Source organism: Dermochelys coriacea, chromosome 2 (assembly GCF_009764565.3).
Source record: "Dermochelys coriacea isolate rDerCor1 chromosome 2, rDerCor1.pri.v4, whole genome shotgun sequence".
Classification (NCBI taxonomy): Eukaryota; Metazoa; Chordata; order Testudines; family Dermochelyidae; genus Dermochelys; species Dermochelys coriacea.
The window spans coordinates 152,743,929-152,765,327 of record NC_050069.1 but is presented as its reverse complement, the minus strand read 5'-3'; the positions used below and the strand labels follow the sequence as shown (position 1 = coordinate 152,765,327).

Sequence of the window (21,399 nt, the reverse complement as noted above, 5' to 3'; positions counted from 1 at the left end):
AATTATTGGGGACTTTGAATAGATCCATTTCCAAAGCATCTGCGGTAATTATCCACACAGATTAACATAAGGCAACTTATCCACTCGACAGTCTATCACAAACTTTAAAAGAGACATATAAACAATGACATCATTTCATCTGAGATTAATCTATATGTTAATATTCCCTTTTGATCTTTGAATCAACAGCTATAGTGACTGACAGGAGTGTCTGTTTACATGGCGAGGATTAAAAAATATATGAGTACACACATACAATTAGTATCACCTCTAATTTCTAACAATATAGGTTTGCATGTCAAAGTTCTAGCCTATCTACCATGAAATGGCCTTAATTACCATTACATACTGTTCTAACATCTCTCTAATGGTTGACTCTGGGTCAGTTATCCTGCAGGATGCTTAATCCTTCTGGCCATACATCATACTTTGTATAAAATTTGTTGCAATTGTATAACAGTGGTAGCAACAATGATTTGCATGGTCAGATTTTAATTAGATAACGTCACAGATGGTCAATCAGATGATCTTATGTATGTTGTTGAATCAGGGCCTAAATTATGTTTTTAAATCAGTAGTGTTTTAGTTAAATCTGTGCATGAAAAACTTGTATCCAAAGTTAAGATAATGTTATCCTTTATAAACAGTTATTTAATTAATATTTACATCTCTTTTGTTTGGAGTGGGGAATTATTGCTTTATTCCAGTTGAGAGATTAACAAATATCCTTCCTTTTGGGGGTGAGATTTTCAGTTGGTATGAATCAGTGTAGCGCCATTGATTTCAATGGGACATAAGCACAATCTTAAAGATCTGTTTAACTGCTTTGCTGAATTGGGGCCTTAATTAAAATAATTAATTGAAGGAAGTTTTAGTTAACAAAAACATTTCTATTTTTAACTGTAGCAGAAACTGGAGATGAACAAAAAGACCTCCATCTGGGACCTCATCTACATCTAAAAGCACATCGCCAACTCTCACACCATCCCATCTCCATCCCCATCCCCTAAGGTTCACAATGCGGAGTCCTCTCTCTCTTCCTTTCACAGAAAAGCCAAGAGCAATGGTGGCTCCAGCAGTGGAACTATTACTGATGAAGTGAGTGGATCACTATTGTCAAGAAAATAAAGTTTTAGAAGCCATAATGATACTGGCTTTGTGTATGAGGGGAAAAAAATTAGTCTTGTTTCCTTTTTAGAAATTTAAAAATATTCTGTTTCTAACAGTTTAAGATTGGTAGCTCCTTAACTCTTCAGCTGCCCCATCCCCCAAAGCCTTTGAGTCCCATCCACATAGAAGAGTTTCTTTGGTGTGTGACAGGCAGGGTTGATCATGTAGCAGAGCTATTCTGCCCCACATCCTCTACTATGAATCCTCTTTCTACACTTGTACAGTGTAATTTGAGCGTAGCAAGTGCCCTTTGATTACGTTCCAGATGGAACTGAAAGAGATATGGTTTTTTTATTGAACAAATCCATTTAAACGCTACATTATATTATGACAGTTTGGGTTGTTGATGTCAGCAGGTACTAATAATCTTTAATTAGAGCAGTGCATTATTTTTATTTTATTGATTTATTATTCTTTGAGAGCATGAGGGGTTTTAAAGAAATGTTTAGGACTTTCCCAATTAGATTACAACTTTTTAAGTTGAAATTTTGGGCCTAAGCTGCTGTCCTGATAAAAATTACCCTGTTGTGCTGTTGAAAATAGAAAATAGTTGATTTTGATATTTCTGAAAATTGGATTGTTAATATACGAGTCCTCTTAGAATTTTAGGTAACAGATCCCTAACTGTTTATATCATTTCGTTGATGCACTGTATTCATTTGAGAAAGTCAGGACTGATTCTACTTTCACATATTCTAATTTTATTTTGGTGGTTTAATTCCATTTACTTTAGGGAGTGACTTCCAATTTATATTAGCATAAAGGGGAGAAGAATTTGCCTCACTAACTGTTCTTGTATTGCAGACTGGCTGTTATAGAGAGGACCTACTAATGGAGGAATTCTTTTCATATGTTAGTTCATTCCATTTTAAGGGACCGGCTTAGTAGTGTAAGAATTTTAGGTTTCCAATAACCTAGAGACAAAAGACTCATAGACTTTAAGATCAGATGGAACCATCATGATAATCTAATCTGACTTCCTGCACATTGAAGCCACAGAACCTCACTCACCCACTCCTGTAATAGGATTGCCAGGTATCTGGTTTTTGACCAGAACACCAAGTCGAAAAGGGACCCTGGCGGCTCTGGTCAGTACTGCTGACTGGACTGTTAAAAGTCCAGTCATCGGTGCAGTGGGGCTAAGGCAGACTCTTTGCCTGCCCTGGCTCCTCATGGCTCCCTGAAGCAGTGACGTGTCCTCTGGCTCCTAGGCGCAGGGGCGGCCAGGGAGGCTCCGCGTGCAGCCCCTGCCTTGAGTGCTGACTCCGCAGCTCCCATTGCCTGAGAACCGCAGCCAATGGGAGATGCGGGGGCAGCGCCTGCAGGCAAGGGCAGCATACAGAGCCTCCGTGGCTAGCCCTGTGCTTAGGAGCCAGAGGACATGTTGCCGCTTAAGGGAGCGCCTCAGGCAAGCGCCGCCCGGAGCCCACCTCACACCTGAACCCCTCCGCCATCCCTGAGCTCCCTCCCATACCCCAATCGCCTGCACCATCCCTGAACCCCCTCCTGCACCCAGACTCCCTCCCAGAGCCTGCACCCTACACTCCCTCCTGTACCTCTACCTCAGCCCTGAGCCCCCTCCTGCACCCCAAACCTCCATCCTCAGCCCCACACTAGAGCCCACAGCCCCAGCCAGAGCCCTCACCTCCTCTGCCCCGCACTCCAACCCCCCACCCCAACCCTGAGCCCCCTCCTACACTCTGAACCCCTCCGACTCAGCCCAGAGCCCTCTCCTGCATCCTGATCCCCCTGCCCCAACCTGGAGCCCCTTTCTACACTCTGAACCCCTCAGGCCCCGTCCAGAGCCCCCTCCTGTACCCCAAACCCCTCATCCCCAGCCCCACACCAGAGCCCGCACCCTCGGCCAGAGCCCTCACCCCTTCCCATACCCCTGCCCCAATCTGGTGAAAATGAGCGAGTGAGCAAGAGTGGGGGAGAGCAAGCAATGGAGGAAGTGAGTGAGCGGCAGTGGGGCCTCGGAGAAGGAGCAGGGCCGGGGCGGGGCGGGGTAGGGAGCGGGGCAAGAGTATACATGTCTTTGCAATCAAAAAGTTGGCAACCCTGTCCTGTAATGGACCTGACCACATTCTGAACATTGACTGACAGGTTATCACATCCTGAAGGCCTTAGAACCAGCTGAAACTCTCAATATGGCATCCAAACTGCTCCCCCTACAAAATCGTGGAACTGTGTCACAATCGCAGACTTGATGCTTCTGTGCTACAGTAAAATCTGTTCACAGCAGGTCTACTCTGAGATTGAGGATTAAGGCTCTATGGCTACACCAGTAGTGCTGTGGCACTGTAAGCTTCCTCACCTCCAATGACATAAGGGTTCAGAGACCCTATTGCAGTGCCAGAGCCGCAGTGCTGAGCTTACTCAGCAGTAGTGCACACACACTCAGAAGCCCTATGATAAGTAAATTAATAAATTAAAAAAGAATAAATTCAAAGGGCTTGTTACAATACTTAAGCTTTTCTTTATTTCACACAAAAAATTAGGCAGTTGATTTGCACATATTCTTATAATATAGTTATAGTGAGCATAGTGCTTAAAAGATTTGTGTGGTTTCTTTTTAGGCAACCAGTTGGTGGACCACCAAAAACCTGTCCACAGTTTGAGAACCTCTGACATAGAGAATCATGAAAGAAGAAACTATGTGAGAGTAAAAGGAGTTTGTGAAAACTTGGAGAAAGGTAATCTCTCGTGCAGAATGTCATTGATGGGGCTTTAAATCTGAGCACAGTAGAAGTATTAGTAGATAGATCCCTCAGAGCCCTCTTTCTCTCCAGTGACATAATTGATAAAATTATACATTATTATCAACAAAGAAGTTCTGGTGAAAAAGGGCTAGAGAGCACAATATCTTCTGTGAAAGCCCAAAATCCAGATATTTCAGGATTGTTCAGAGAAATGAGAGAACTAGCTAAGGAACTGAGGGAAAAAAGGGATATAAGATACAAATGGGGTTTCCTAATTTACCTTATCTTCTCCTGTAAGAATAAAACCTTTAGATTTTACTGCTGAACACTGTTAAGCATTCACAATCGGTTTTACTGCTGACCATTGTAGTTCACAATCTGACCCTTTGCTTTTAAAGATCTAACGATGTCTACACTAGACTTTTCCCTGGGGATCAGTCTATGGTATAGAACAAACCTTTGTAGCCTGGATCAAACGTGTGAGCAGTGTCCTCACCAGCTTTTAGAAATATGTCAAGTATGTTGAATTAATTGGCAGTCAATTAACTTGAGGTAAAAGTGTCTAATGAAGGCAAGCATTAAGATGAGGACTGCTACCTGAGTTGTCCACAGTCTTGAAGCACCCCTCATTTGTAAACAAGGATGCTCCCAAGAGGGACTTAAAGGAGGAATCAGTCTTTCAAAATATCTTTTATTTTACTTGGCGTTTTTGTAAAACTGGGAGGGATTTCATAACTGCTAAGGCCAGAAGGAACCATTGTGATCATCTAGTCTGACTTCTTGTATAACAAAGGGCCATAGACCTTTCCCAAAATAATTCCTAGAGCATAGAAAAACATGCACCCTAGATTTAAAAATTGTCAGTGACGGTGAATCCACTATGACTCTTAATAAAATGTTCCAGTGATTAATTACCCTCACTGTCAAAAATTTACACCTTGTTTCCAGTCTGAATTTCTCTAGCTTCAACTTCCAGCCATTGGATCATCTTATACATTTGTCTGCTAGATTGAAGAACCCATTATTAAATATTTGTTCTCCATGTAGATACTTGGAGACTGTAATCAAATGATCCCCTTATCCTTGCCTTTGTTAAGCTAAATAGATTGAGCTTTTTGAGATATAGCTATAAGGCATGTTTAATCATTCCTGTGGCTCTTCTCTGAACCCTCTCCAATTTATCAACATCCTTCTTGAATTGTGAGCATCAGAACTGGACACTGTATTTCAGCAGTAGTCGCACCATAGCTAAATACAGAAGTAAAATAACCTTTCTAGTCTTACTTGAGATTCCCGTTTATGCCACTCAGGATCTCATTAACTCTTTTGCCACAATGTCGTATTAGAAGCTGATGCTGAGTTGATTATACACGATGACGCACAAATCTTTTCCAGAGTCATTGCTTCCCAGTATAGAGTTCCCTATCCTCTAAGTATGGCCTACATCTTTGTTCCTAGATGAATACATTTACATTTGGCCATATTAACATGCATATTGTTTCCTTGTGTCCAGTTTACCAAGTGATCCTGATTCCTGTTTATCAGTGACCTGTCATCTTAATTATTAACCACTCCCCCAATTTTTGTGTCATCTGAAAACTTGATCAGTGATGATTTTGTTTTCTTCTAGGTCACTGATAAAAATGTTAAATAGTGTAGGGCCAAGAACCCATCTCTGCAGGACCCCACTAGAAACGCACCCACTTGATGATTTTTCTCTGTTTACAGTTAAATTTTGAGAGCTATCAGTTAGCCAGTTTTTAAACCATTTAACGTGGGCCTTGTTAATTTTATATCATTCAATTTTTTTTCTTCAAAATCTTGTTTGGTACCAAGTCAAACACCATACAGAAGTCTAAGTATAATATGTCAACACTGTTACCTTTGTCAAACAAACTTGTAATCTCATCACAAAAAGATATAGTTAGTTTGACAGGAACTATTTTCCATAAAGCCATTTTGATATGTATTAATTACATTATCGTCCTTTAATTCTTTATTAATTGAGTCCCACATCAGTTGCTCCTTTATCTTGCCCGAGATTGATATCAGGCTTACAAGTCTATGATTAACCAGGAAATCCCATTTACTCATATTAAAAATTTGCACGTTAGCTTTCTTCCAGTCTTCTGGAACTTCCTGAGTTCTCCAAGACTTTTTGAAAATCAATGTTAATCATCCAACAAATTCCTGAGTCAGATCTTTTAAAACTCTTAGATGCAAGTTATCAGGACCTGATAATTTAAAAATGTCTGACTTTAGTAGCTGTTGCTTAACATCCTCCAGAGATATTAGTGGAATGGAAAGAATGTTATCATTACCATGTCATCTATTTTTTCCCCAAATACGGAACAGAAATCTTTACTGAAGATGTTTGACTTTTCTGCATTATTATTGATAATTCTACCATTTCCAGCTAGTAATTGACCAATACCATTGTCAGGATTCTTTTTGTTCCTAATATATTTTAAAAACTCCTTATTGTCCTTAATTCTGCTGGCCATATATTTCTCCTTGTGTCTCTTTGCTTCCCGTATCAGCTTTTTACAGTTCCTAACTTCTGATTTATATACACTACTCAGAACTTCCCCTTTCAAGTTCTCTTTGGTGTGATTGTATTAATGGGGGAAAGAAAAAGATAGTTAAAAGTGGAAGAAGAAAATATAAGGAGAAAAATGTTTGTGAGAGGATTGCAAGTCTCATTATTTAAAGTAAGTCTGTAGGATCTCCAAGGGAAATGTTTTTACAATAATATTATTATTGTATAATTCCATAATTTACATTTTCAATTTGGTTGCTTATTTTACTTTGGCTTCTCAAAATAAATTGTCTTTTTTGGTAGAATGGCAGAAAGAAAGTATAAATCAGGTGAGGAGTCGAAGCTACAGAAACTTCTAGGACAATATGTCTAGTCTAATATTAGCAGTGATGACTATTTGTAGAACTCTGTTGATAAATTAAATATTTAACTGATTGTGATAAAATTTCAAAGTGTGTTTGAAAAAGATTTTTAACTATCAAGGCCTCCAAGTTTTAATTTCTGTAGATCTTGCAAGGGAAACCCAAGCCCACAGATTGAAATTCAATAATCGGATTGTGCAGGTCTTTGTTGTGCAGGAGAAAGGGAAGAGCTGTTAGGAAGCCAGTTATGGCTTCTGTATTCTTAATCTGCCCCAACCCTTCACTTAATGGACCATATGCAAACTATGATTGATGCAAATTGCACAAAGCATCTCAGGCATTGCAAAGAGATCAGAACTTGAGCAGGGAATCTGGCCCCAAATATTTAAAAGCAGTTCTGAATAAGATTCAGTGTACAGAAGGCAGCATTTTATGTAACAAAGCTGCATGTTATGAGAATAAGAAATATGTTTATCTTGACTTTGAAACTTTATATTTTTAATTTTCAAACTGTCCTTAAACAACTTCAAAAGGGAGTCAGTCGTTTGGCATTATTAATGACTGATTTTTTCAAAAAATAGATTGTTACTATTTTTCTAAGAAGAACAAGCCCTTAAGCACTCAAGTTATTGGAGTTTAGAAATTTATTCTTGATGTGTGGAAAATTGATACTGTTGGAGTTGTGCAACATATCTCACTTGCAGCACCATGACAGAGATTTATTTATTTTTCTCCTGTCCAACTAAGATATAATTCATTTATTTTTCTGAGTCTATTATAATACGTGTTCTGTTTTCTTCCCATATTTTTGGCTAAAATACATTAGGCTATTTTTATGTCGTCTTTTAAAACTGAGACATAAAATAAGGAAAGGAAAATCTAAAAGACTTAGGTAAGAAAGTTCTTTGATGCCAAGGGATGCTCGAGGATTCTCTGTAGCCTGGTGAGTAAGTCACTCACCTAAGAGGTAGGAGATGTGGAGTCAAACTGCTCATCTGAGTCAGGCAGAGAGAAGATTTGAATCATATTTCCTGCACCTCCCAGGAGAGTGACTTAATCAATACGCTGTAGAATCACTTACTCTGAGCCAGTGAATAATTGTGTCTTTATACAAAGTGGAACAGCTTCCGGGGGAGAAATTGAGAGCAGTCCTCCCCAGAATAGCCTATAACCTGGTAGTTAGGCTACGCATCTGGGAGGAGGGAGATCTGAGTTTAAAAGTCCCTTCTGCAGAGTCGGGATGCTAACATGGGTTTCCCACATCCCAGGCAAATACTTTAACCATGGGGCTAAAGATTATTGTGGATAGACAGACACACACATATACAGTTTTCTGAAGCTGATCAGACCTTTTCAAATTTGCTGACAAATACCAAAAACATTTTTTGAACAATACTGAATATTCAAGAACATGAGTACCACAATTCTGGGCCAGACCAATGGTCCATCTTTCACACTATCCTATTTCTCACAGTGATCAGTACCAGAGTTTCAGGGGAGAGTACAGAACAGGACAGTGGGAATAATCCAACCCGTGTTCCTCTTCCAGCTTTGGGTAGTCAGAGGTTTAGGGTTGTCTGATCATGGGGAGGCATCTCTGACCATCTTTATAATAGCCATTGATGGACCTATCCCCCATGAACTTATCTAGTTCCTTTTTTAACCCAGTTATACTTTTTGACCATCACAACATCCTGTGGCAATGAGTTCCACAGGTTAATTGTGTGTTGTGTGACGAAAGTACTTCCTCTTGTTTGTATTAAACCTGCTGCCTATTAATTTCATTGGGTGACCCCTGATTTTTTGTATTGTGGAAAAAGAGTAAATAACACTTCTCTATTCACTTTTTCTGTACCATTCATGATGTTAGACTTTGATCATATGCCATTTTAGCTTTAGCTTTTCTAAGCTGAACAGCCCTAGTCTTTTTAGTCTCTCCTTGTATGGAAGTTGTTCCACACCCTTTATCATCTTTGTTGCCCTTCTCTGAATCTTTTCCAGTCCCACTGTTTCCTTTTTGAGATGGGGCAACTAGAACTGTACAAAGTGGTGTGGGTGCACTATGGATTTATATAGAGACATTATGATATTTTCCTGCCTTACTTTCTATCTCTTTCCTAATAGTTTCTAATATTCTGTTAGCCTCTTTTAATGCTGCTGAGCATTAAGCTGAAGTTTTCAAAGATCTATCCACTGTGACTCCAAGATCTCTTTCTTGAGTGGTAACAGCTCATTTAGAACCCATCATTTGCATGTGTAGTTGGGATTACCCCACTATTCTGATTTTTTGGTTTTCTGGCCAAATCAAAAAATCTATTATCCTCCCAGCCGTAGGTGGACATGATAAGATTTCTCATATTCAGTATCCCTCAATAATAATAAAAAAAAAACAACAACCGTGCCTCTGATATGTGAGTGTTACATATTTTTTTTTCTAGCAATCATTGTCTTGGAGATGATTGTTACATGAGAAATGCTTTTTCTGTCATAACATAATCTGAATAGTTATGGAGTCATTATTAGGCTCAATGGTTGATTGATTAAATTATTAGCAATATATAATTAGAAGCAGCATACTATCAGCATACTATTGAATGCATTGTTTGTATGTGTATTAAAATTAATGGTAACAGTCTTAATAATGTAGTAAAATAATGAAAGGCAATAACTGAAATTAAGAAAATGCAGCTTCATATTACCCTTCTACAAACAATGCACTTTAAATTGGGATAAGGGGATTCTTTAGAGGCTGCTTCATTTTGGTATACATAGTTTGTATCAGTACCTATAAAACTGTTGCTATTTTTCCCCTCGTGAAAGAAAACTGCAAGACATGGAAGGTAGTTACTATTATGTGAGGAGTTACTGAGTGGTGCTATTAACACATAATCTTACAAATTCTTTTTCTTAGCATGTGAACAGTGTATAGCCTTTGAATAAATGCTGTATTTTTGTTACATTTGCAATGGAGATTCTTTGGGGGTAGTTGTTGCAAACAGCAAGTATGGTTTGCTTTCTGCCCTAATCTCTCTAACTAGAGATAATTGCTTGGAGCAGAGTGGCTTCCTGGGAACCAGGCAGTAGAGTTAGGGCTGAGATTCCTGAGAGAGGGAATTGCATGTATGTTGTTTGTGACCCACTGCAGTTCAAAAGCAAGTGCACAGAGTGTAAATAAATAACTTGAAATTAAGAAAATATCCTGACTTAGCATCCTTGATTTCTCCTCCAAAGGGAAGCCAACCTGCCAGGTCCCAAAGTCTGCTTCCACTTAGCACAGAGGCAACTATCTATTTTCTAAAAGGAATCTTAGTAGCAGAAAATACTTCCAGTGTGGCCAATATGTGCTTCTAAATCAAGGGCTGGTTTCAGAGTAGCAGCTGTGTTAGTCTGTATTCTCAAAAAGAAAAGGAGTACTTGTGGCACCTTAGAGACTAACAAATTTATTTGAGCATAAGCTCACGAAAGCTTATGCTCAGATAAATTTGTTAGTCTCTAAGGTGCCACAAGTACTCCTTTTTTAAATCAAGGGCTGTCAGCATTCAACACCTGTTTTAAGATTCTAGACATGATTAGAGGAGGGGAACTTGTGGTAGGCAGGAGCTTCAGTTGCACTATAGAATCAAAACTTGATAGGGCTGTGACTGGGTGCCTGGATGGACCACATTGAGAATGCTACATTCAGGGCAGACTGTAGGGAATAGGGAAGACCATCTCCAAAACTAGTAATTTATTCTATAATGAGATTCACTAAGCCAGTAACAAAACAGCTTCTGTAACACCACATTGATTAGCAAGAAGCCAAATACAGTCCCCTTTAAATTCTAATCCTTGGTCCCCATCTAGACAGCCAAGTCTAATATAATGAGGGGTTACTGAAAACTGGATTCACCGTGTGTGAGGTTCACCAATCTCAAAGGACCGGACACTTATCCTCAAGTCATTATGAGTCTCAGATCTTACCCAGTAATCACGCAGATGCCAGTCCTTTAGTGAGTAAAAGACTAAAGGTTTAATAATAAAAGGAAAAAGAAAGAAAAAAGTTGCAAAAGGCTAAAAGATCAATATACATACAAATATGTGTAAAATCCTTAAGTCAGTTTCATAGCAGAGGTGGTGAGGATGCTGATTCATACAAGTCTTTCTGGAATCAATCTAAAAAGTTATAGTCCAATAGACAGTCCAGACGCAGAGTACAGTAACTCCTCACTTAACGTCCTCCCGCTTAACGTTGTTTCAAGTTACATCACTGCTCAATTAGGGAACATGATCGTTTAAAGTTGTGCAATGCTCCCTTATAATGTTGTTTGGCTGCCTGCTCTGTACACTGCATGTAAGATTTTGTGGAAGAGCAGCGACTTTACAAGGGAGCATTGCACAATTCCCTCTTCTCCGCCTCCTCCCCCTCCCTCCCAGCACTTCCTGCACCGCCAAACAGCTGTTTGGTGGCGCTTAGGACTTTCTGGAAGGGGAGGAGCGAGGAAGCGCTGCATCTCCACTCTTCCCCCTCCCTCCCAGAAAGTCCTCAGCGCCACCAAACAGCGCTGAGGACTTTCTGGGGGCAGGGTAGGAGCGGGGATGCAGCATGCTCCGGAGAGGAGGTGGAGTGGGGTAGCCGGGGCACTTCCTAACCACAGTACAGTACAGTAAATAATGCCTTTTGTCTGCCCCACAAAAATTTCCTTGGAACCTAATCCCCCGCGTTTATATCAAATCTTATGGGAAAATTGGATTAATTTAACATTGTTTCACTTAAAGTTGCATTTTTCAGGAACATAACTACAAAGTTAAGTGAGGAGTTACTGTATGTTCAAGTCTTTCCGTGCATTTCCATGTTATTCCAAAATGTTATTTGGAAGCTCTCTGTCTTATGACTCAGACTTTCCCTGTTCAGAGTTTAAGCAGACTATAAATGGCAGGATCAGGTGCGGAGCTTTCCTCTGTAGTTCCCTAACAAGCTGACAAGCCTCTTGTCACAGCAGAACATGAATAACCAGTGCAGATTGTTGCTTTGAAACTAATCTTCTATTTCCTGTGCATACACAGGTAAACTAGTCACATTCATTCACATAAGGCAATTAGCCGACAGTTCATTATAGCATAGACAATTAAGTTGAAGAGAATATAGATAATATGATTAGTTTTATGTAGTATCTTACATCTTTGATTTTAAGGTTAACTGACCCATTTACATGCATATTATAAAGCAGTTAAAACATGAAAGGGAATTAGCATCTATAAACTAATCTGGTTACATTGTTAAACTTCTAACAAGATACAGGTAAACACAGACAAATACACTTAGCATCTACCCTTGATTTCTATTGCTGCAAATAAATGGGTTCATGATTACTGGTCTAGAGCATTTCTTTGAAATTCATATACAAGTACGTTGTCTTGATAACATTTCAGAGCCTCTTGTTAAGTTGTTATGGGTAATACCCAAGTTGATCAGTCTGTCAGTGTCACAAGGGCATATTGCAGAATTCCCAAAGATGAAGGAATAAGCACCATTCAAACTATGCTAGGATATGGCTGGAGAAGTGTAAAAATGAAATATAAAGGTTACATTTATTTCTGTTGCCCTCCTATCGAGATTCTTTTCCTACTCTGAACTCTAGGGTACAGATGTGGGGACCTGCATGAAAGACCCCCTAAGCTACCAGCTTAGGTTAAAAACTTCCTTAAGGTACAAACTTTGTCCTTGAATCTTATGTTGACACCACCAAGCGTGTTAAACAAAGAATAGGTAAAGAGCCCACTTGGAGACGTCTTCCCCCCAAAATATCCCCCCAAGCGCTACACCCCCTTTCCTGGGGAAGGCTTGATAAAAATCCTCACCAATTTGCATAGGTGAACACAGACCCAAACCCTTGGATCTTAAGAACAATGAGAAAGCAATCAGGATCTTAAAAGAAGAATTTTAATTAAAGAAAAAGTAAAAGAATCACCTCTGTAAAATCAGGATGGTAAATACCTTACAGGGTAAACAGATTCAAAACACAGAGAATCCCTCTAGGCAAAACCTTAAGTTACACAAAGACACAAAAATAGGAATATGCATTCCATTCAGCACAGCTTATTTACTAGCCATTTAAACAAAAGGGAATCTAATGTATTTCTAGCTAGATTACTTACTAACTTAACAGAAGTTCTGAAGAGCATTCCTGACCTGGTCCCAGCAAAAGCATCACACAGACAGAGAGGACCCTTTGTTCCCCCCACCCTCCAGCTTTGAAAGTATCTTGTCTCCTCATTGGTCATTTTGGTCAGGTGCCAGCAAGGTTGACTTAGCTTCTTAACCCTTTACAGGTGAAAGGGTTTTACCTCCGGCCAGGAGGGATTTTGTAACATAGACTTCCAGTCCAGTTACCCTTTCCTTTATATTTATGACACCTACAAAATATACACACCGGTCAATATAATTTTTTTTTATCACATTCCTCCTTACAGTTAAAAGGGAACATCACAGATCATACCCCAGTCTAAGATCATGCCCCAGTTTCTCTGTGTGGAAACCAGTTTTGTGAACTGTTATCAATTCATGATGATTAGATTGCTTAGACAGAATACCTGAAGAAAAAAAGAGACCATTCTAAAGGATAGTTTTCAATATGTTGAACTTAGAAATAAATGTAGCATTAAAAGCGGCTTCAGGCAGGATGCGGTGAGAGAGAAGAAAAGTAGGATGGATATGGGGTATCATAACCATAAAGGCCTCTTTTGTACCCCTTTCACCCCGCCACCTCCAGCCAGTATGAGCTTTCTGTATTTTGTCGTTTGAATGACCCATCCCTCCCTGTTTTGTGACCGGCCTGGAGAGGAGATGAGTGATAGGAAAAATAGCTGTAGTGATTGGACTTCCATACAGGTTATTGGAACCTTAGTTCAAAGAGACAGAGAAATCGTAGTCATCCTGGCTTTGGGGCTTACTTCCAATTTCCATCATAACATAATTGCATGTAAAATGTAGTTAAAGGTAAGACTAGATGTCTAACAAGTACAGTTTGCTATAGTAGGTCATGGGAGTGAGATGCATTTGCACCTATAGTATATGCATAGAATAAAGACAGTCTTGTTTTGCAATTTTATATGAGTGGGTTCCTGGAATGTTTCCTTTACTTATCTGTATATCTTCATCAATTAAAGTTTGATACATTTTCCCCACAGGTTACCAAAATTGAATTGTTTTAAACGTTGTTTCTTTTTCTTTTCTGTTATTAAAGATGAGCTGACTAGTATCCTTAAAAAATTGTCACTTGAGAAATATCAGCCTATTTTTGAAGAACAGGAGGTAAGTCAGTTTTTTATTTTAGTTTTTTAAGTTTTAAGTGTTTCAGTATTTTATTTCAGCATTTTTGCATGAATAATCTATTTATCTGTTTGAAACCTGTGTTTTATTATCCAAGTAAAATCATGGCTCTGTGTTCACTACAGCTGTGCAGTTTGCAGCACAATTTACTCTTTGCTGCAGAATTATTATCTAAAAATCTCAATTTTCATTAAAAAAAAAAAAGACCTGGATTCTTTCAAGTATTTCTGGTGGCAGCAATAACCCGGAAAACGTGAACTGAATGTTAACAGATATAGAGATGAGTCTGCATAATCAGGAAGACAGCATGAAACAAATCTGAGAGGTGTGAGCTACTCCCTTCATCTCAGTCAGGTCTCCCTGGATTCTGTCATCCTGTGGCTGTGGAATGTGACATTTTCCCAGAATGCCATAAAATTCAACATGTTTGCCACTGAATCTGCCATAGTGCCACAAACCAGATATCCAACTTTTTTTTTCTTGTCTGGCATCTGTGAGCAGCTCTCTCTTCCTGTATATCTTTCCACACAATGGCATTAATTGGATTATACTCTATATTCCTCTACACTGCTCCACAAAACCAAAGCTGGAATCCAGCGTACAACCAGAGGAGCCAGCAGTGTAGAGAGAACAGTGCTTGGGGAAGCTAAGAAGATGAGCCACTACTATCTCCTCCTTTTCCTGAACAGATGAGGGATAGGGTGTTTGAACTGGACCATGCAGATAGTGCTGTGGCAGCTGAAGAACTGGGCTGCCTGGAGAATGCACAAAAACCATCGTTGAAAATAATCATCACATTTTTTTCATCAATGAGTATTTTCCACTCTGAGTCAAAATTGTGTGCTTGTTTGTAGGCAGATAGAGGATGAGAATGAAGAGTACTTTGTGGACATACAATAAGTTAACATTGCCACGGAATGTCTGGGTGCATGTAGAAGAATTTGGCCCCATTGTACCACAGAGTGTTCAGGGCCACGCATAAAGGTTATTCAGCTCAGCCACAAAATGTTGGGCTTGAATAATATTCACCTACATAATAGAGAAGATAATTGCCTCCACTGTAAGAATCACTGGGTGAAACGCCATGTTGTGTGTTATATAACACATCAGACTAGATGATCATAATGGTCCCTTCTGGTCTTAAAATCTCTGATCTGAATTTTCAGTAGTGACTCAGTACGTTAGGTACCACAATTTCTAGATACCAAACCGAGATACCTTACATGGGCCTAATTTGCAGAAAATGCTGAGCACCAGCTTCTGAAAATTAGGTCCCAAAAACCAATCTGTCCATGACAGTTTGAAAAAGCTTATGTTTATTTAATCCAGACCTGAAGAAGAGCTCTGTGTAAGCTTAAAAGCTTGCCTCTTTCACCAACAGAAGTTGGTCCAATAAAAGCTATTACCTCACCCACCTTGTCTTTCTAATATCCTGGGACCAACACAGCTACCACGCCACTGCAAACAAAGGTTTATTGCAACAGAAAGGGTATTGAGCTAGGCACATGCTAAAAAAAGTTATTTTGAGAAGTGCAGAACCAGATTCTATATTATGGGCAGAAAGGCCCCCTTACACTTCTCTCCACAGCCGCAATTCTATACACACTTGAACACATGCATTTAAGTTTGCACACATGAGCAGGCTCACTGAATGGGACTGTTCATGTGCATAAAGGCAATCATGTATTTTCAGGGTTAGTGCCCAAAAATGTAAGTGAATTTTTTTGAGCATTATACTTTGCTGTGAGAGTCTAAAGTTAAAGAAGGAAAAGAAATAGCATGTGGCATTTTGGGTTTTGTGGAACATATTTTTCTATAATTTAAATCTGTTTTTTTTTCTCCTAGGGAAATTATTTTGGTTTGTTTTATCCAATTATATAATGAAAAGGAAAGCTGTGCTCTCCGAATCTGAGAATAAAGCGATAAATAGGAAAAAACAGCACCAGTGTTTCAAAAAAATCAGTGAAGAAAGAATATTAATTATAAAATATGCATATGCTATGTATGTAGAGATCATAATGTGAAAAACGGAAAACTCATTTTATCACATGCTTATAAATGCATCGCTTAGCTGTATTCCATTCCCCTGGAGCTTTTTCTGACATTCCATACTCCTCAGCTACTTTAAAGAGCTTCTTTTTTTCCTTAAGCCTCCTCCAAGAGAAATATTTCCTTCTCCCCCATGTCTCAAAATGTGTAATTGTCCCCAAAATTATCTACTCAAAAAACTAGAATTGTCTTGGGCTCGTAACAGCTTTTCTAGATATATTAAAATGTCATAGCTTTGATATCCAACATTTCACCAACAAGCAGGACTAGAAATGAGAATTTTGTACCACTGAGTAGGAGTACTTTCCAGCTTGCCAGTGGGATACGTAGCATTTCTTCTAGCACTAGGAGGGCCTGATGTAATGGATTTTAAAGCCATGGTGTTTTATGTTTAGTTTTTCTATTTTAGTTCATTTTAGGAAGTATTTAGCATTTATTACCTTTAATGTTTCCCTCCTTAGGAGTCTTGCACAGTTTGATACATAATTACCAAGACACCTGCCTTTACGGGTAGAAGGCTGTAAGTCATAGTCCCAATTAAAACCTCTATAAAATAGTCCTAAAATTTGTTTTTCTGCAATATGTATATAGAGAGTACATGATAGTATGATACAATATAAAATGTTAGTAGCATCTTATTGTTCTGTTAAAATGAGATTGATAGCTAAGAGTGATTGAGAAAGATAAGGTGATGATGTCACTAGATATGACCCCATACAGGACACAATGTGGTATCTGATGTGATGTTATGTCCTAAACCAGTCCCCTAATCTGGGATCTAATCTAATACCTTCTTCCACCTGACACTTAATTGGAAGGCCTGCCACAGCAAGGGAGCAAAACCACCAGGCTTTGGTTTATGGCCCAGAATTTATAAATCAATGACTAATTAATGGTGCCACCCCAAGAAATTATGAGGAAAAAATAGGTAAAAGCAAGAAGACAACTAAAATATAAAAAGAAGTGTTTTAAGATACTTGCAAAAAGACCTGTTAAGGAAAAATGGACATTTGTAAATGTAAATGTTAAATTAAAAACTCCTCCATTTTTCCCCACATAATAATTGGAGAGTTGTAAAAGAACTACATATTTATAATGATACACTGTAATAATCTGAGATACATGTTATATATTTTAATTGTTTTTATTTAGGAAGAAAATTAGTTTTTTTTATTTAAAAATAAACAGAATTGATCATAATATAGAACTCATGAACTGGAGTAACTGTAATTGTGGGAAATAAATACCCAGTGAAGGTCTAATAAGTAGAAGGACTTCCAGTCATATATTTAGAAAATTTTAGGCAGTTAAAACTAGACTTTATATAGCACTCTGTGGCTTCAAAGTGTGGTACAAGCTTTAACAATGCCTGTAACATCCCCGTGAGACTGGTAGGTCATGTGTTCTGCACACCCAACTGTAAAAACTGAGGTTTAGTACAACCTACTCAAGGGCACCCAGTGTAACAGGGCAGAGCAAGGATTAAGAACGGGGATATCCTCGATACCAGACCTGTATTCAGCCATTCTGAGGTTATGAATTACATATGTGTGACAACAAGGTGTGTGTCCATGCCAAAAGGAGAGCATTGTGATATCAGAAGTAGCTCATCCAATCACTGCCTTTACTTTACAGCTAATTTGAATGCAACAATTCCATTGGTTGTATGGAGACTGCACAGCTGATGGATTTCTTGGCTAATTGCCATGCCTGTTTGACAACATGGGGTTTCTGCTTCTAGTGTGTGTAATATATATAAAATAAGTTCATAAAGTTAGATATATATGAGAGAGAACCAATCTGCCCAGTAAATGTATACCAGTGTATCTTTTTTTCCAAAGGTGGATATGGAAGCCTTCCTCACACTTACTGATGGTGATTTGAAAGAGCTGGGTATTAAAACGGATGGATCTAGGCAGCAAATTCTGGCAGCTATTTCTGAACTGAATGCAGGAAAGGTAGGTATGGTTTGAAATAAGAAAACTGATAAACTAGTTTTTCAGATTTGCTTGTGTTTCAGATCCAAACAATGGATATTGAAAAAATACCTAGTTTAATAAACAAGCTATTTAATGTAAATTATTAGTGATAAACAGTATTATATTTCTTTGATATTTCCGGGCCTCCTCCATTAATTCCTTCCTTGTTCAGTAACTGAACAGTTATTCACTTTTTGTACTCATTCATTCATAATAATAAAAAGAAACTAGTGGTGATTTAAATATTGGTCATATTACAGCTATTTGGCCTTCAACCATCAACTGGATTTATATAGCATTTTTCTCAAGCGGCACAGTTTTGTTGTCTTCTTGTTTGGTATTTACAGTTAGATGGAAATAAGGACAAAGGCAGAAAAAAGGAGAATTCCCTACAATGGATTTCTTTAGTCACAGATTGCGAGCTGGTGCATCTCTGCAGCTAAGTCTTACGGTTCTTCTCAAATCTTTCAACTCCATTCAAGTTCCATTCTGTCTTTGATCTTTTATACCAGTCCAGGCATACAAGACACTAAGGGCTTGGCTACACTTACATTTTATAACACTCTAACTTGCTGGCTCAGGGGTGTGAAAAATCACCCCCCTGAGCTCAGTAAGTCAGAGCGCTTTAAAGCACTAGTGTAAACAGGCTCTGAGCACTGGCAGCCGCATTCCCCTCGCTCGGAGCTAATCCCTTCATGGAAGTGGATTACCAGGAGCGCTGGGAGAGCTTTCTCCCAGCGCCTGTGTGCTACCACACTTGCACTTCAAAGCGCTGCCACGGGAGCGCTCCCACAACAGCGCTTTGAAGTTTCCAGTGTAGCCATGCCCTTAGACTTTTGATCACATCAACCCCACATTGTGAAAGCACTATTTGTGTTTCTATTTCAGGAGTGCTCTCTAGCTGTATCTATCTGTAGCGAGGTCAAGGCTCACCAGTGCAGCGCCTCCCGCTGGTCATCTTGGGAATTAGCTCAACTCCAGCTCCAGAATACCTCCTGATAGCCAGTGTCTCGCCTGCCACAGGCCCCTGAGTCCCTTCTGGACCCCGATGCCCCTTTACCTTCGGATTCTGCCCCCAGCAGTACCCCCTTACTCTGGGTTTCCAGGGGAACCCCCAGTCATCTAAACCCAGCTCACCTCAGAGGCTACTGCCAGTCGTTATCTAGCCCCCATTCACTGGGGCAGACTGCAGTGTAATGGCCACTCATCATTGGCAAGGTGGATTGGACCAGCTGCCTCTGCCTAACCCCGGGCTGCACCTCTGCAACCCCAGTACCTGCTTTGGCCTTTAGAAAGGCCTCAGCCTGGGGATTTGCCAGGCCTGAGCTCCCCAGCTCCTCTTGCCTTTCCCCAGCACTGCTCTACCTCCGGTACCCTGAGCTCCCAGACAGCCAGGTCCTTCTCTCTCTACTGCTAGAGAAAGAGTGACCCAGCTCCTCCCTGAGCCCTTATAACAGGGCAAGGTGTGGCCTGATTGGGGCATGGCCCCAGCTGTGGCTGCTTCCCCAATCAGCCTAGCCTTTCTTTACCCAAGCGGGTTAACTTTCCTGCTATACTATCCTTATGTAAATACTTAAGGGGCCAGTAGACTGTACTGCAAAATATGTAGACTAGTTTGTAGGTTTTTCATGAACATAAAATTTGTTGTTATGCACTTGTGACGTTCCCCCCGGTGCTATCCGGACCGGAAATCTGCTAGGTCACTCCAATCCTTGACTCTGGGAGCCAGCCTTACCCTGCTCTGCTGTGAGAACCTCCACTCCTGGGCTGTTCACGCACAGCCTCTAGTATGTAAGCTGCTCCTTGGATTGTGCAACCAAATAACACTAGCCAATAACTCCGGTCCCAGACACAACCTTAGCTAGGAACCTCCATCTTACAGTGTCCAGTTATGTCCACTGGACGCTGCAAGCTTATATGGGTTTGTCAATTTAACAAAGAAATTGATATGTACCAGGCTTGTTATCACAAGGAGAGTCTCTGACACACTTCAAACCAAACACACTGCTTCAGGTAGAATAAACAAACAGATTTATTTACTACAAAGATAAATTTTAAGTGATTATAAGTCAAAACATAATAAGTTGGATTTGGTCAAATGAAATAAAAGCAAAACATATTCTAAGCTGATCTTAACACTTTCAGTGCCCTTACAAACTTAGATGCTTCTCACCACAGGCTGGCTGGTTGCTCTTCAGCCAAGCTCTCTCCGTTGATCAGCGCTTCAGTCGCTTGGTGTGGTGTCTGTAGATATAGGTGGAAGAGAGAGAGAGCATGGCAAATGTCTCTCCCTTTTATCATGTCCTTTCTTCCCTCTTGGCTTTGCCTCCCCCCCTTCCTTAATCTCCTGCCCCTGCACTTGAGGGCATGTTGTCTTTTGCTGGAAAGGAGCAAGTCTCAGCCCCTCCCATATTTGGAAGCACCCTGCTTCTCTGTATTACAGGGTCACAGGAATCCTCACCCACCTTAGTGGTTTCTGGGATCCCCTGCCCCTTCTCTGGGACACATTGCTCTATGCTCCCTAGAGCCAGTTTTGCCTCTCGGTCAGCTGCGACCTGCTAGCAGCTAACAACTTGGATAGTTCTTTCCCTGGCAGGCATTACACCCCCATCCCTTCCTGATGTGGTGTTGCCTCCAGCTGCAATGCAGGAGTTGATCTCAACCACCCTCCCACCTGGGAGCATGTGGGTTCCCCCAGCTGCAGAAGAATCAAGGAGACTCTCTCCCATTCTCTCATCGGTTCCTGAGACCTTACCCTTTTCTTCGGGGTCCGAGCATAACACTCCCTCTTGCTGCAGGCAAATACTACACAGAAATAATCATTACCAAGGAGCAGGTTGACTAGGAGGCATTCCATTATCCCCACAGTCAAAATACTTCCCAAATCTTCCCAGAACACATGGATTTTAGCTAGTGGTATGAGGAATCTGCTTTCGCCCACCCCCACAATCTCTGCCATTTGGCCAGGCAACATACTGGCCTTTGGGATCACACTCTGGTTAACCAGAGAGATCTGGGCCCCTGTATCCCCCTGCTCCAAGTACTCCCTGCCATTAATTTTGACAGCCTTAACATGCCCCATATCTGATTTTGCAGAAGCTAACCTCACAGAACCAATATGGTAGGTTTCAATTGCTTGGGGGGTTTCTGTGTTGAGGACAGCAGAACTAACATGAGCTATTGGTTGCCTGCTTCCTCCTAGCACAGGGCATTTATTCCTCAGGTGATCAGTGTAATTACCCTGATAGCACCTTCTGGGCTCTTCTGCTTTTACAGGAGATTTGGAATG

General features: G+C 40.1%; 1 protein-coding gene across 1 annotated transcript in view; it reads left to right on the top strand.

Annotated features, from left to right (window-relative positions):
• The window catches only part of ANKS6 (ankyrin repeat and sterile alpha motif domain containing 6), a 78,766-nt gene that overhangs the window by 44,410 nt on the left and 12,957 nt on the right, over window positions 1-21,399 (top strand). The window contains 6 exon segments of the mRNA XM_038391931.2: window positions 907-924; window positions 926-983; window positions 986-1,097; window positions 3,748-3,866; window positions 13,997-14,064; window positions 17,973-18,089. Coding sequence (XP_038247859.1) covers window positions 907-924; window positions 926-983; window positions 986-1,097; window positions 3,748-3,866; window positions 13,997-14,064; window positions 17,973-18,089 — 492 coding nt within the window.